The sequence below is a fragment of the Thunnus maccoyii genome, chromosome 17 (assembly GCF_910596095.1).
Source record: "Thunnus maccoyii chromosome 17, fThuMac1.1, whole genome shotgun sequence".
Lineage (NCBI taxonomy): Eukaryota > Metazoa > Chordata > Actinopteri > Scombriformes > Scombridae > Thunnus > Thunnus maccoyii.
Genome location: NC_056549.1, coordinates 5,726,798 through 5,743,022, shown reverse-complemented (window position 1 = coordinate 5,743,022; position 16,225 = coordinate 5,726,798). Strand labels below are relative to the sequence as shown.

Sequence of the window (16,225 nt, the reverse complement as noted above, 5' to 3'; positions counted from 1 at the left end):
ACAAAAGCCAAACATCTGAAGAAGATAACACACAGTATGACAACTCAACAGTGTTTTCTTTCTATGAAAAGGTTCAGGCAGATTTCCAAAAAGGACATTTGGAGTCTCCATATTTTTGTAAACAGGAGGTCTTCCTGGTTGGAAGACTGGACACTGGCGTCCCGGTGGAGTTAATGAGGTTAAATCAGCTCCGTCATTAAGAACACTTCACTGTCACATCGTTTCTGCAGTAAAACTGATCACTTGTTCAACAGAAATGTTTCTTAAGTGTCACGATTCTCCATATTTTTGAGATAAGATCAGATCAGAAAAGCTTTACATCCTGTTGGCAAGTGATGTGAGCAGGATAACATCCGCTCGTCGGGTATTAATCCTCACATGTAGTGATGTAAGAAGAAAATGTAGAAAAAAGTGGCTGCAGCTGCAGATCTGTTGGTTTTGCATGTTGCAGCCTGTTAAATATAAAGGCGGACGTTAGTTTCACTTCATTTCTGTGAACAGAGAGAATCCATCACAGCAACTTCAGTTTAGTTTTCAGGGTCAGAGTTACAGTTTGTTCTCATGCTGTTGGTTTGCAGCTGTGAGCAGGAAAACACGCAGCAGCAGCAGCAGCAGCAGCAGCAGCAGCAGCAGCAGCAGCAGCAGCAGCGTCGGCTCAGGTTTCCTAAAACTGCTTATTCTGAACATCAGATGAATAATCTGGACTTCAACATTTCCAGAAACTGTTCGCTCAGTTCAGCAGTTGTCGTTTCACAACCTTCACGTTGGATTATTTTCTGTCTTCTGCTTGTCAACAGCTGATTAGTTTTTGGATGTCAGAGTGTCTTTGAATGCACCACCGAGGACCCTGAAGTTCAGATCAGAAAAGAACATTTTTATTGTTTATAACAGCATAAACTGTCCGTCCTTCCTCGGCTTCAGGATCCGTCTTCCTCAGATCTCACGTGGACCCGAAGCTGTTGCAGATGGAGCTGCGTATCGATCCAAAAACGTTTCTGACATTAAAAAGTTATCAAGCCATCGAATACTTGATCAGATTCTCAGGCATAAATATACCAGAGCTGCAACTAACGATTCATCTAATATCAGTTTGGTCTCTAGAACATCAGAAAAAAGCAAAACGTCCGTCACAGTTTCTCAGACTCGAAGGCGACGTCGTGTCTGACAAAGAAAAGCTTCAAATCATCACTTTTGAGAAGCTCGAATCTGTGGAGGTTTTTTTACAATTTTGCTTGAAAAATGACCGAAATGATTAATCGATTATTATTATAATCAATAAAATATTTGTAGATTAATTTTCTGTTGATCTACTGATAAATAGACAAATCGTTGCAGCTCTAAATATGACTCATCGTTTGTGTGTTTAGAGTCTAATGACACTGACAGCTTTTCACTGCACCAGCAATAGAAATACAAAAAAAAAACAACTGAAACTTTCTGGACTTTATCTTCTGTATTTTATTGATAACAAACGATTTTTTTCTGCTTTTTAAATGAACATAAAGAGCTTTAAAAAATGATTAAAGGAACGTCTGATTATGTAAAAGTCAAACTGCACTGAAAGTGAATTTTACAGCTTCAGCAAAAGATCTTTTTTGTTTGTTTTTTATAAAATGTAAAACTAATTAAAACTAAAACTGATCTGAAGGTTTCTGTTTTAAAGTCTCTCACTGGCCACTGAACCCAAAAACCTGCCAGTGTTTGTGTATTTGTGCCTTAATCAAGACTTTATGTGTAATTTAATGCTGCACAAACTACTCAGATATATCACAGTAATGTATTATTATTCTTAAAGACACAATATGTACAGTTTTTATGTGATTATTCAGTTGCCAGTGGAAAAATTGTTGAACTTGCTGATGAAAAATTGAGACAATCACAGTCGGGATGCGTTTCTGGTATCAGATCTACAAAACGAAATGTCGTGGTATCACCCGCCGCTGAATCCTGGTTAAATTTGTTACAGTTTATTTATTGTTTCCAGACAGATGTTGACTCAGTGTCAGTTTTAATATCTACCACTAGGAGTCGCCAAAGTCTTGTGTTTAAATCTGGTGTAAAGTTTAAACCAAAAAAAGAGATTTTTACAGCTTTTATCAAACCAATGAAAACAGTTTTTTTGATGGGAGACATTTTTTAAGTGTTATTTTTTTGTGCTTAAGTCTTGTATTTTATTATTATTTTAATTGCCAGTCGGACTGTCGTTAAATTCTTTATTATTTTTTAAATGACAATCAGCCAGTACTTGATCACCTGTGCCTTCTCTTCTTCTGTGGTATTCGAATGCACTAGTCAGTATTTTTAATGTCGCGTGATGTTTGTGTTTGTTCGCCGTGACGTTTCTGTGTCGTTATATGCAGACGATCATTTATTCTATTCTGTTAAATGTTACGTTCACTGAGTATTAAACCATCTAAAGGTCTGTTTGTTGTATGTTTACGTGTCGGACCGACTGATGTTCAGTGAGTCTGATGTTGTGTTTACTGTCTGTTTTTAATGTCTGTAAAGTCTGTGTTTGAACTGATGAGAAATAAATTGTTTAATAATTCTTAAGAACGTTCTGTGAAGTGATTTTACATCCATGTGTTGTCAGTCTGCATCTAAAGGAATAACAGGCAGAATTTTCTCTGGACTTTTTGTAAATACTATTTTAATTCCCTCCAACTTTTATTTTGTTTGATTCATTTATTTAAAATCTCTGTAAACAGCCGTCTCAGCTCTAAATTGATCAAAATGCTGATATTTTCATCTCTGAAAAAGGTTCATCCAGGTAAAAAAAATATTTTTAATCTGTTTTTATTTACAGACAAATCTCTTAAAGAGACTCTCAAATAGACAATCAATGAAAGATAATGCAGGAGAAAAAACATGCAGCGCTCTTTGTAGTTCAGATGTAATAAAACATTTTAGTGTCAAGGTTCATTGTTGACATTTAAAAATAGTCGTTTGATTTTTTAAAAGTATTGAGGACACTTTGGCTGATTTTTGGTTTAGTGTTTTATAATGTATGTGGCTTTGTTTCATTATTATGATGGACAGCATGAAAACCAGTTTAATCATAACTTTAAGGCTGCAACTAAACTATTGTTTTCATCATCGATTATTGTTGATTTATTATTTGGTTTATAATACGTCCATCACAGTTACGTTTTCAAATGTCTTGTTTTGTCTGACTTAAAGTCTAAAACCTAAAGACAGAAGCAGCAAATCTTCAGATAAATGGATTATTAAAATAGTTGCTGATTAATTTTCAGTCAGCTAATTGATTAGTTGTTTCAGCTCTTCAGTATTAGTTTGCTACACAATATACACTTGAAACTCTAAAAAAATGATGAATGGAAATAACTTTTCTTTACTCTTTTTAAAGGGAGGAAGGCGGGTTGAAGAAACTTTATTTAGTGGTAATTAGCAAACATTAGCATGCTAACATGCTAAACTATGATGATGAACATGGTAAACATTAGCATTTTAGCATTTAGCTCAACTACAGCCTCACTTAATCTTGTTAGTTTGACAAAACTGTCCCTTTTCAAAGTCCACTTACTAGCATTTTCCAGAGCTTTTAACCATATCACAGTTTTCATCAGTGGAGTTTATTCAGCTGACACCGACATGTGACCTCAGTAGCTGCTATGATATCAGATTTGATACGTTTTCCATTTTATTTTATTTGTCAGATGTATTTTCATTACTTTTGATTCGATTCAAAGCTCTGGAAGAAATGAGTTTTGTTAAACTTCCTTTTATCGAAGGACAAGAAAGAACTTTGATGCCTGATACTGTTGGTATAATTAATAGTATTAATAGTATAGTTATAGTATATTAATAGTATAGTATAATATTATTAGTCTTTCTGTTCTAAAACTGGGGTAAGTTTTCAAACAGTTGATGCAAAATGTCAATTTTTTACTTTGTTAAAGTCTTAAAGTCAAAACGTCAACTAGAAACAATAAAGTTCAGTAGAATCAGATTTATCTTCGAGGAAAATGACTCAAAACTCTCACTGAACAAATGTTTACAAAGAAATTTATTTTATTTTATTCTTTTCAAACAGTTCAAGTAGAAAAACAATCAGCTGAAACTCATGATCCGTCCTGAAGATTCCTTTGGAATCGTGTTTCCAACAAAGAGTCCGTCTTTGTTAAAAAAAGTTCATCATCATCATCGTCATCATCATCTCTCTGTGGACACAATGACGTCAAACCACAGAGCGGAGAGGAGACCGCCGTCCCCCGCTGATGACATCACAGAGTGGGCGTGGCCCGTCAGAAGGTGGGGCTGAGGGCGTCGTAGAGCCGATGAACGGCGACCTCCACCATCTCCCGCAGAGTCTCGTCCTCTGCACACGTCACCGACTGCAGGTCAGGACACAGAGGTCAAAGGTCACACATGATGAGATGACATCACCAGCAGACAGACAAATAAACTTTATATACAGCAGTAATTTAAATCAGCAGGAACGGAGCTAATTTATATAAAATGTTCAGAGTTTTATCGGCTGCTTTGACCCGTCGATGTACCTGCCTGCACGTTTAGTTTAAAAATAAAACTGATATGTTTTTAAGGATTTACGTCGTCAGTAGGAACCAATGAGCTTCAAGCTGAGAGATGCAGAGTAGGGAAGTAGGAAGGTATTGAGGGACGGACAAACATGTTGGTGGTTTGATTCTACATGAGATTTAATGACAATAACTAAAATACAGAATAACACGACTGATTAATTAACATACAGTAGTTGATAACTTGCTTACTGTAGGTATGTTAGCATTAACGTTAGCATGCTAACACACTTAATTTAAAGCTGTCAGATGAAAGTAGAGTCCAGATTGAAATGTCCTAAAAAGGCCACCATACAAACATTTTCCTCTGACGTGTTTTTTAACTTAACTTACTCAGTATGTATTATCAATAACTTCTCTGTATCGTGTTGTTTGATTGGTGGATGTGTGTGTATTAATTATGTTGCGCACCATGAAATTTATGTCATTTTATTCTAATTTTAGGTTGAAAATGACACCGTGACTTAACACTGGCTGATTTAGTTATTTTTGTTGATTAATGAGTACTGTTCCTGTCAAATAAATAAATAAATAAATGAAAATTAAATAAATGAAAATTAATTGGAACATCCCCTCAGGATTAAACAATAGTTGTCTCATAATGTTTCATTCATTTTCACAATTTCTGTTGTGTAATAAACTTTTTGCGTTTGTTAAAAAACGTCTTTAAGTTTAATTACATTAATTAAATGATATTTTTTCATAATATATGTGATTGTCTTACTTATTGTGTATTTTAAAGATTATTTTTGTCATTTTTTTGCCTTTATTGGATGGCGGGCAGTGAAGAGGCAAACAGGAAGAGATGAGTACGACATGAAACAAGAGTCCCTGCTGGAATCAAGTGTGTGTGATGATCGTTTTCTGTAAATTAAATGTCCTGTTGTGATCTTTCCTGAATGAATAAAGCTGAAAAAAAAAGCTTTTAGGACAGTTTAAAACACAGGAAATCAAACATAAACACTCTCGGGAGGTCTCACTCTGCTCAGTTTTCGTACTCACTCTGGTTTCTGGGTCGACGGACGCGGTGACTCCGTCCACCGTCACGCTCATGTTTTTACCGTCTTTGAAATTCACGCAGTCGTCTCCGAACATGTCGCTGCAACACAAACACCAATATTCAAGTTAGTCTGCCAGTACGTTTGTTTACATCGCTTCATTCAAGTTTTTTAAAGCTATTTTGAGAATAAATTAAATTTAAGTGACTGAATGCAAGAAAAATTTTCATCTAAAGTTTTACAATATATATTTTAATAATCTCTTATCATTTCCCTGTTCGAAATCTCTCTTACAAAAGGTTTGTTTGTTTTAAAATGCGGGGAGTGCCAGGTGGGCGGAGCTTAGGAAAACATCTGGTTGTTACAGGTAAAAAAAAACAAACAGTTTTCTGATATTTCTGCTGAACACAAATAAAACAAACATGTGAGTGAAGTTTACTCACTGCAGCATGAGCACCAGTCTCTCCACGAACACGTCCATGTCGAAGGTTTCACGTTTGCCTTCAAGAACTGAAACAAACAAAGAGCCTTTCTGTTAATCACTGCACTATATATACAGTATAGATGTAAATCTGCAGCAGTGTGTGTGTGTGTGTGTGTGTTCTTACATTTCTGTGCGTTGGGGTTGGACTGGACCTCCAGGACCACCGTAGCGACGGCGTCGGCGTACATGTCGTTGAGCGGGTTTGCGATCCACTGAGGACAAAAACAAAAAAAACAAACTCCATTTAAACCTGATATTACAACAGTTCACTGAGTGTGTCAACATCGTTACCTGCGACCGCATCCTAAAATATCTACAGACTGACTGACTGACTTCAGAAACGTGAGAAACGTGACTCTGACCTCCAGCAGCACCATGCCGGCTTCATGGACCAGAGTGATGCTCTTAAAGATCTTGATGGTGATCTTCTCCGCTCCGTCCACCTGCTCCACGTCTCCTGCAAACACACACACACACACAAAACATGAGCATCAGATTAGATTTAACGCTGTAGCTGCAGCATTACTGGACGTTACTGCTGTCAAACAGATTTACAGGATAAAATAACACAGAGGAGAGAAATGTTAAAAGGTAGAAATGATTTTAGAACATTTTTGAGTTTTCATCAAGGTTTCAAATAAAGCTGAAACGATTAGTTGATCAACTGAAAATTAATTAATCATCTCAGGACTCTAAACACCAGGAAATGAAAGATCAGCGTCCATGAATGTGATGCTGCTGGTTAAAAAAAAAAAACAACCTGAAAGTGATTTCCCCACGGGGACAAATAAAGTAAATCTTGAACAAATCTGATAATCCGTTAATAATTTCTTCTTTTTAAAGCAAAAATGTCAACAAAAAAAAAGGTTTCAGCATCTCAAATGGAATATTTGTATGTTTTCTTTGTTTTAAGTGAATATTAAACTGAATATTTTGGGTTTTTGGTTTAAAAACAGAAAAAAATTACATTTTAATTACAAAAGAAAAAACAAAAACAAAACGACCAAATACAAACACACATGGACGGTACGCCAGAGGTTACAGACATAAAGCAACAACTGTTCTACCTACAAGGTTTCAGGTTTCTATTTCATTGTATTGGCTTTAATATCTTGAACAGTCAAAACTCTTCTTAACTTAAATGTCTCTTATTTATATAATCTTTCATAAAATAATAAAGTGTCCACGATCCATCTGCTGCTGCAATAAGAACTTTTAATTCTTAATTCCTTCATCTTCATCTCAGTTTGTCACATGCAGCTCTTCACTGTCTGGAAATGTTGTGATTATTATTTATTGTGTAAATATGTTATGCGTGCTGTATATATGTTTATATAGTTGGATAGTGATTACTGAGCGTTTTCTTCTGTCCTCTACAGCAAACACATCACACCGACTTCGGTCACGTTGACATTAAAGTGAAAAGAAGTAAAGTGAAGTAAAGATTGATAGACCAAACCATTAATCTATAAATCTGAAAATTATTCGATAATAAAAATAATTGTTCATTGCAGCCTGAGTTGCAAATCCTCCAGAGCGTAACTGTTCTCATCCAGTAAAGAAACAGAGGCTTGTGAGGTGCAGGTGAGGTTTCAGGTCTGCTGGACTCACCTGCGAGGCTTCGCAGCTGGCTGACCAGCAGCGAGATGGGTCCGCTGTAGGGGATCGCCTGACTCTGAGTCACCGTGCTCATACACAGATCTGTGTAGTCTGAACAAAGAGAGGAAGACAAACACCGAGTTAGGAAACAACGAGGAAAAACCAGGGAACCTGAACGCAACACACAGGGATGCGTTCAGGGACACCGAGAAGCAGGAAGACAACAAATCTTATTAAGAGACGAAAACTAAAAAAAGACATTTTTCTCCTGTGAGGAGAGCGGACACACGATATCTGTTAGTGTTAGATATTATCAAGAATGAATTCAGTAAACAATAAACAACAATAAACACACACACACACACACACACACACACACTCAGGTACTGACTGGAGAGGTCGCCGGGCGTCAGGATGTGATAGTTGAAGTTTCGTTTGACGAGGATCCCGGAGACCCGCTGACCCTGAACGCACTTCTTATCAGCCAGAGAGCCCATCACCTGCAGCAAAGCATGCTGGGAGTTAACAGGGCTCAACAACAACACACACACACACACATCATACCTGGCAGCTCATTAAAATATAATAAACACTGTTGATTATCAAGTTTACAATATTTTATCTTCATGTTTGGATCGTTCATGTCATTTTATAAAGATTCTCAGAAAATAAAGTTTCTAATTTGTTATTTTTATTATTTTATGTGAAGCAATTTGTAAATAAGTAATAATTAAAGCATCAACGATTAGTCGATTAATCAGTTAGTTAACTATTCAATTAATCGGCAACTATTTTGATAATTGATTAATCATTTTGAATCATTTTTAAGAAAAAAAAAGTCAAATTTCTCTGGTTCCAGCTTCTTAAATGTGAATATTTTCTGGTTTCTTTCGTCCTCTGTGACAGTAAACTCATTGTAAGACGTCATCTTGTTCTTTAGGAAACAGTGATCAACATTTTTCACCATTTTCTAACATCTATAGACTGAATGACTGATCGATTAAGTTTAAATTCTGATTGACGAGAATCTTCAGGAACCTTTGCGAGTTTCTCTCCTCTGAAGTTGAGCGTGACGGCTTCGGTGTTTCTCGGGTTGTGGACTTCGATGTCGACCTCGTCGTTGTCTTCGTACTCGCGGATCAGAGCCGCCTTCAGACGAGCCATCTCGTTCTGTTCGCCGTGGACCAGAATCTGAACACGACAGAGAAACACATCAAACACACGAAGCTTTATGGAGCCTGATGTTAATGTTCACATGCTTACAGTTATTATTATTATTATTAGCATATTAACATGTTTATATTACATTTAACACTTTAACAAATGTAAACAGCATCAACATATCAAACGTAATTTACTGTTAATTGTTCATATTTTCAATACTCTATAGTTGATACTTCCCCGCCAAAATAAAAGAAATTTACAATTAATAATGTAACTGTATCTGCAACATCGCTGCACAGGAAAAAACAAGAAAAAAAACTAAATTTGTTTAAGAGAAATAAAACAAATAAAGAAATCATGTGTAAATAAAAAAAAAAATCAGAGATTGAGAATAAAGTCAGACATTATTATTAAATTATTAATTATTATTAAAATAATTATTATATAATATTATATATTAAAATAAAACATTTTCTTTAATTATCACTTTTTTCTCAGACATTCTTAAAATTTACAACTTTTTTATCTCCGTTATTATATGAAGGACTTTTTAAAATAAAACATTTACGCACCACGTGAGGAGGTTTGAGCGCTCGGATGAACTCGCTGGTCTGCTGGTAGTCGGTGTGAGCGGAGAAGGAGATGTAGTCCACCGACATCTTCAGAGGAAGCTTCTGACCCGACATGGTGGCGATCTCGTCAGGCTCCGTCATGATGTGCTGAGACATGCACACACAAAGTTATGACATCACTTCCTGTATAGCCTCTGTATCTAAGTACAATCTCTCATTCAGTGTTTTTTACATTGTTTTGTGAAAATGTGAAACGTGCAGTTTACGTTTTATATTTTAGGACAAATTTACTCAACAAAACTTACTTTTAGAAGTTGAAACCTTCAGTGATTTTAACAAATTAGAAAGAAATTTGAATAAATATTAAAATTAGTCATATAAATGATGTATTTGCAACAACACGTTCATCACTTGATGATGTTTTTAGTTTATATTATATCTACAATATTAGTTTATTGTAACTAAAGCCTGATTAATGCTTTTAAGGTTATGTGTAAGCAATTCACTGCACTTATATTAATTATTGATCATTTATTGATGAATCACTTGATCTATAAAATATCAGATTAGTGAAAAATGACAGTAAGAATCTTCCAGAGTGTCAGGTGACGTCTTCAGATGTCTTGTTTTGTGCAGCAAACAGTTTAAAACCCAACGAGATTCACTTCACAGTGATATAAAACAGTGAACAGAAGAAAAGTCTGTGATTGGAGAATATTTATATATATAATTACTTAAATAATTAACGGAAACATGAAATCGCCCCCCCCCGGTGGACATTACGATCTTGGGTCCGAGGGGCTGAGCTCACCTTGGCGAGCGTTCCCTCCACACAGTATCCGGCGATGATGACGCCGTTACGCTTGTCGGTGCACCAGCTCTCGAACAGCTCTCTGGACAAACCGCTCTGCATCATACCAGGAGACGCCATCACCACACTGGGACCGATGTCGTCAAAGTGATCCATGCTCTAAAACGACGAATTAACAATGTAAATAACACTAAACACAGATCATTAATTCAACAATCAGACGGGATAAAAACGCGCTCGCTGACCTTCAGGTTGCTGATGTGTTTGAAGACAAAGGGGTTGTTGATGTTGATGGCTTTGCGGATCTTGTCGTTCATGGCGTTGATGTAGGTCTGGTAGACCGCCATGCACTTCCTGGCCAGAGACGAGGCGTAGTAGATCGGGATGTCGTGGAGCTCCGGGTGGTTCTGCCAGTACTCGTCTAGATCACACACACAGTATAAATATACACTTAGTACTTATTATACTCACTTATTATACTCACAGTACACATAGTAAATATACTGTATATGTAGGATTTTAAGATCGGGTCAGAGGTGAGTTAAGGTTTTAATTCTGAGACATTTTGAGCAGAGAAGAAGATTTTTTTCAAGCACATAAATTAAACTATTATCACAAAATGAATCATTTAATTTGAGGAAACTGAAATTTGAGATTAACACATTTCTTCTCGCTGTTCTGGAGCTTTTGAACGTTTCACTCCGGCTTCCTCTGCAAATTATTTGAAATTGAATTTGAGGTTTGGTGCAACATCTAATTTTGAAGGGGGTCGTCTGACACGAAAAACCAATGAATGAAATGTTTTTCTAAAGTCGACGTATAAACTAAAAAGGGAAAAAAAAAGAGAGAAGAGGAAAAAAAAAAAAAAATATATAAAAGTGTTTTAACTTTGAAAATATTGGAGCAAATTTCCATGCAGACGTTGTTTTGATTAATCGGCCACATATTTAAAATCTGCTGCAAGAATTCTCTAAACACAATAAGAGTTAAATATTATAACATTTACTTTAAGGTGGATTTAAGTGTCTTTTATCATCACTGCTACTTGATTTGAAATGCATGCTGGGATACTTGTTTACCGCCTTCAACTAAACATATGGAGCTTAAACACTTTGAGGGACTATTTTTAGCATTTTGTATTCGGCTGTGACTTTATGACCTTTCACATAAAGAGAAAGAGAAAAAACACAAACTAATTCCACTCAGTAAATATTACTCATCATAGTTAACTGTTTGTTTACAGTTAGTAAACAACAATTGAAACCTATGAAAAGTCTCAAAAATAATATAAAACCTCCAGCAGTGGATGTCAGATCATCACATGATGTTTTCCAGCTGTTCCCTCCTCTGTTTTTCTTCTTCTCTTTATCATATTTCAGCAGCTGGACGCTACGAGACACGTAACGCTGCTCTCTACATGTGCAGTGACCTCCACCCACAGCTCACTCAAAAATCCACTATATCTAATAAGCATTTTATCCGGTTTGAGTGACTGTTTCAGTTTCCCAGTACGAACACACAACAGACTCAAAACCTGTTTAGGATTAGTTCTGAGTCTGGATTTGGGACTCGGTGTGAGTGTCGTCTCACCCAGGATGAGCAGCAGCTCCTGAGCTCGTCCCAGAGCGAAGACGGGGATCAGACAGCGACCCTCTCTGTTCACAATGTCGTGGACGGTGTTGCAGAAACGAGCCTCCCTCTCCTCCCGCTTCTCATGGATGTGAGTCCCGTAGGTCGACTCCTGACAGACAGACAAGACAAGACAGACGCAGAATTTCACAAATTTTTCAGGTACAAGTCTGGTGACAAAAAAAACAAACAAACTATGAACTGATCTAATTAAAAGTCTTGTCTAGAGCCTGATATGTTTATATTTTGACTCCATCACCACACACACTGTCCTGCTGCCAGAAATACTCATTAAATCACCAAATATGGATCCATCCACCGCTGAAAATAGTCCCCAACAAATGCACTATTTTGTCCTGTTTGTTTGTTAAAAACTACACTGACCAGCTGTTTTATAACATATTTGTGAGGCATTTTTCTCACAGCTTCCCAATCGATGCGGCCGGTTGTGTCGGCTGCTTGGAGCTCCGTCTACCTGCTCAAATGTCTAGTTTAACAGTGAAACTATATATTTGTGAGGTGTTTTTAAATATCTACATCTTCAGTAGGAACCACTGAGCTGAGACACAGACAGAAGAGGGACGGAGGAATAAAACCAGACTTAATGTAATGCTGAGAAATGTTTCTGTTGATGGTTTTTCTTATTGGAGGAAAAACTGAGCTACTGCAGCACAGATGTAAAGCGGGAACATCTGGACGACGTAGTTTACATTTACATATAAGTATGTAAAACAGCATACGTATAAATACCACAGTGCACAGTATAAATACTCAATTATAAGTAAAAGTCCTGCAGATGAGGTTTTATTTAGGTGTTATCATGTAAATGTACTTAAAGTATGAAAAGTCAAAGTACTGACGGTGATGAGGATGTCTGGTTTAACACTGGGAATCTCTGCTGCCATCAGATGTCGGTCCTCCTGACGGGAGAAATCTCCTGTGTACAACAACTACACACACACACACACACACACACACACACACAAAGTATTTATCTATAAGCATTTTAGAAATAAGAAAACACTGATAAATCATGTGACCAGCGCGTGTTACCTTGACGCCAGCGATCTCGATCATGAACATGGCGGCTCCCAGGACGTGGCCGGCGTGGTAACACCAGAACTTGATGCCGGCTACTTCCTTCACCTCGTGGAAGTTGATGGTCTCGATCTTCTCCATGCTCTCCTCCAGGTCGGTCTCTGTGTACAGCATGTCGTCCGCTGAGATGTTACTGCAACGACAATTCACCTTCACTGAACCCGAACGTCTCTGCAGATACTTTTAAACGATCATTCAGATTATTTCTATATTTTTCCTGAGATTCGCTGACAATAAGAAGAGTATAGAAAATCGTTAGACATCACTCCTGATATTTTGACGGCTCCTACCTGACTTTGACGTAGTCAGACAGCAGCCAGCGGTAGATGGCCTTGGTGGCGTGCGTCATGAAGGTGCGTCCTTTAAAGCTGGTCTTCTGCAGGAACCAGGGCAGAGCTCCACAGTGGTCCAGATGGAAGCTGAGGGAGGAAGTGGAAACGTTTCAACCAGGAGTTATATGTTTGTCTGTGAGTGTGTTCACTAAAGCTGGGAAATGTAGTTTCAATCTGTTTCACAATATGAATACAAATATTTTTCTGATATTTTTTCTACATATATTACCATAATCTGTTGAATTGTCTATAAAGTCACATATAACATGATGTTCAAAGCAGTGAATCGTGTTCCTCAGTTACATCAGACAAAACTTCATAAGTGTAACCAAAAACTTTCATAACTCATATCAGTCAGTTTAAATTAAAATAGCTTTGAATCTTTAATTTGGACAAAATGTAGCAAGAGAATGAATTAATGTCAGTGTCATTTGTTCACGTTTATGTTCATTCTGTGTGTTGTTTATTCATATTCAGGGGTTAGAGGTTGTGTATATCTGTCAGATGAGCTGAACTCACTGGCTGATGAGCAGCAGGTCGATCTCAGCCGGATCGATCAGGTCGATGTACGGCAGAGCGTCCATTCCCTCCAGACCAGGATGGATCCCACAGTCCAGCTGAACGACGAGAACACACACACACACACACACACACACACACACACACACACACACACACACACACACACACACAAATGTTTTACACACTCTGCAAACAGGCAGACTTTCAGGTTTACATCTGATGTGATGAAGGACAAAACAAAGGAAGAAGTGTTACCATGATTTTTCGCCCCTTGAACTCCAGGATGATGCAGGATCGTCCAACCTCCTGTCCTGCTCCTCTGTGTACACACACACACACACACACACACACACACACACACACACACACACACACACACACACACACACACACACACACACGTTCAATCTCATGTCTGACTAACATCTGACTTACATCCAGGGCTTCGTTTCCCAAAAGCATCTTAAAGCCTAAGATGACCGTCAAATCCATCTTACGAACTTTCTTCAGTTTAAGAGGTTTTTTTTCCCAAAAGCGTCAAACCTGAAAAACTCTTAAAGATGATGTTAAATTAACGACTGACTCCTAAACCCTCGCAGGAGGCTGAGAGCATCTTCAGGAACCAAAACTGTTACATGTTTGATTTATTTAACTTTTCAAAACGTATATATAATAACTATATGTATACATTACCGACCCGAACAATAACGTACATATAATTTCACTAATCAATCAGATAATCAATTCTGAATTTATATAGGATCCACTGAGAAGCACTTGATGTCTGTTAATTAACAAACGCATGTTGGTGGAAGATAACAGCAGTTGTTATAATAAGTTTAAAACCTTTATTTATTAAAGCTAATTGTTACATCTGGTTGATGCCGAAGTGAAGAGTGACCTGTAAGGATTCGTTAAAACTCTTAAAAAGTCAAGTTTAACTCTGTATTTGCGTTTTTTAACAATAAAAACTCTTAAATGAGGAACTTTCTGAATGGAGTTTAGTTTGCGAGCGGCTCGCTGGTTAAAAAACATCCGTGATTAAACTCACAGCGGGCGGATGAGCAGCTGGTCGCTTTCCTCCGCAGGAACCGTGCTGTCACATTTACGTTTCGCTGCCATGTTTACTTTAATAAACCCGACAGGTGTTTAACAAAGAAAAAAATTAACTCATAACTTTGCTAGCTTTGATGCTACTCGCGCGGAAGCTTTGTTTACTACGTCACTTCCTGCTCGCGCTAAAATCTCTCCGTGTTCTGCGAGTAGTTGTGCTTTGGTTCCGTGTGATTTTACTTCTGTTTTTCTGTTTTAACCAGCGTACTTTTCCGTCTGAATGTCTGTCTTAATGTCTCGTTAAACAAATAAAATCATACATTAACTTTTCACAGGATAATAATAATGATAATGATACATAAACATAAAGAAAGTCAACCTGCAAGGTGCATTATGTTGGGAGTGTGAACCACAGTCTCAGATTTATGGAAGAAGTTTCAAATCCATGAATAATGAGAATTCTTAAAATATCTTGATTGTGAGACTAATTATAAGATATTACGTCATCATTTCAATTTAGGAGGTCAGATTTATGTGCTATTAGTCATAATTTAGAGTTTTGAAGTTCTATTCTTTTATCTTCCTCCTTAGTTTTCAGCCTTTTTTATATTTTCCTGCCAGCTTCCATAACATGAGACCACATGAAGCTACCGACACCACTGGATAACCAACCAAATCATTTAAAGTAAATGTTCTTTGGTGATTTTTTCTTTTCTTTTCTTTTCTTTGTACTTTTCATTGATTTTAATTAAGTGTAATCCTGATACGTTGAAAATAAAATGCTGTTTTATCCCTATTTATTCTGAAATGTCAAAATAAAACATTTATTATTTTGATTCCATGAGGCATGTTAACTTTGTGTTTTAAAAAGTGAATATAAATAAAAAATATTATATCATCAACTGATCATCTTTTGGACTTTTGGTCAGACAAAAACCAGACATTTGAAGACTTCACTTTGGACCTTGGATAAAGAAAATAATCATTATTTGCAGCCTTAAAGAAAAACAGAGGAAGGAAAGAATAAAGGAAGAAGAGAAGAAATAAAAAGATGGCGGAGATGGGAAAAGAATGAAATGTTTATGTATTATGGGAGATCAAAAGAGAAAGAAGACGTCTTTCTTTGTAGCATCAGAACAGTTCATTTAAAGAACATAAATACAGAGTTTCTGAGTGTTAAAGGAGTCGTTTCAAATGTTTTAATGACACTGTGCTCAATAAGAACATGAGAATACAATGAAATCAAAGTGGAATTTCACATTTTACCTTCCAGTTAAATCTCTCAGATAAACTCGCAGCGACTCTTCAGCCAACATGTTAAAAATAACGATAAACATCATGTTTCCGTCCGTCTGTGTTTCCAAACCTGAGTCATAAACGTGAACACATTTATACAAAGACAAC

At 36.8% G+C, this 16,225-nt stretch overlaps 1 protein-coding gene across 1 annotated transcript; it reads right to left on the bottom strand.

The window, feature by feature from the left end:
• Positions 1-4,009: 4,009 nt before the first annotated feature.
• Positions 4,010-15,029, bottom strand: LOC121882947 (cleavage and polyadenylation specificity factor subunit 3-like). Its single transcript, XM_042391497.1, has 18 exons — positions 14,820-15,029; positions 14,024-14,087; positions 13,766-13,863; positions 13,205-13,333; positions 12,870-13,047; positions 12,677-12,766; positions 11,778-11,928; positions 10,433-10,608; positions 10,188-10,346; positions 9,377-9,523; positions 8,679-8,831; positions 8,032-8,140; positions 7,653-7,751; positions 6,404-6,498; positions 6,166-6,253; positions 6,001-6,067; positions 5,562-5,658; positions 4,010-4,355 (listed from the first exon to the last, which is right to left on the bottom strand). Exons 1-18 carry the CDS (start codon positions 14,888-14,890, stop codon positions 4,266-4,268), a joined length of 2,061 nt encoding a protein of 686 aa, XP_042247431.1. The 5' UTR covers positions 14,891-15,029; the 3' UTR covers positions 4,010-4,265.
• Positions 15,030-16,225: the final 1,196 nt, after the last annotated feature.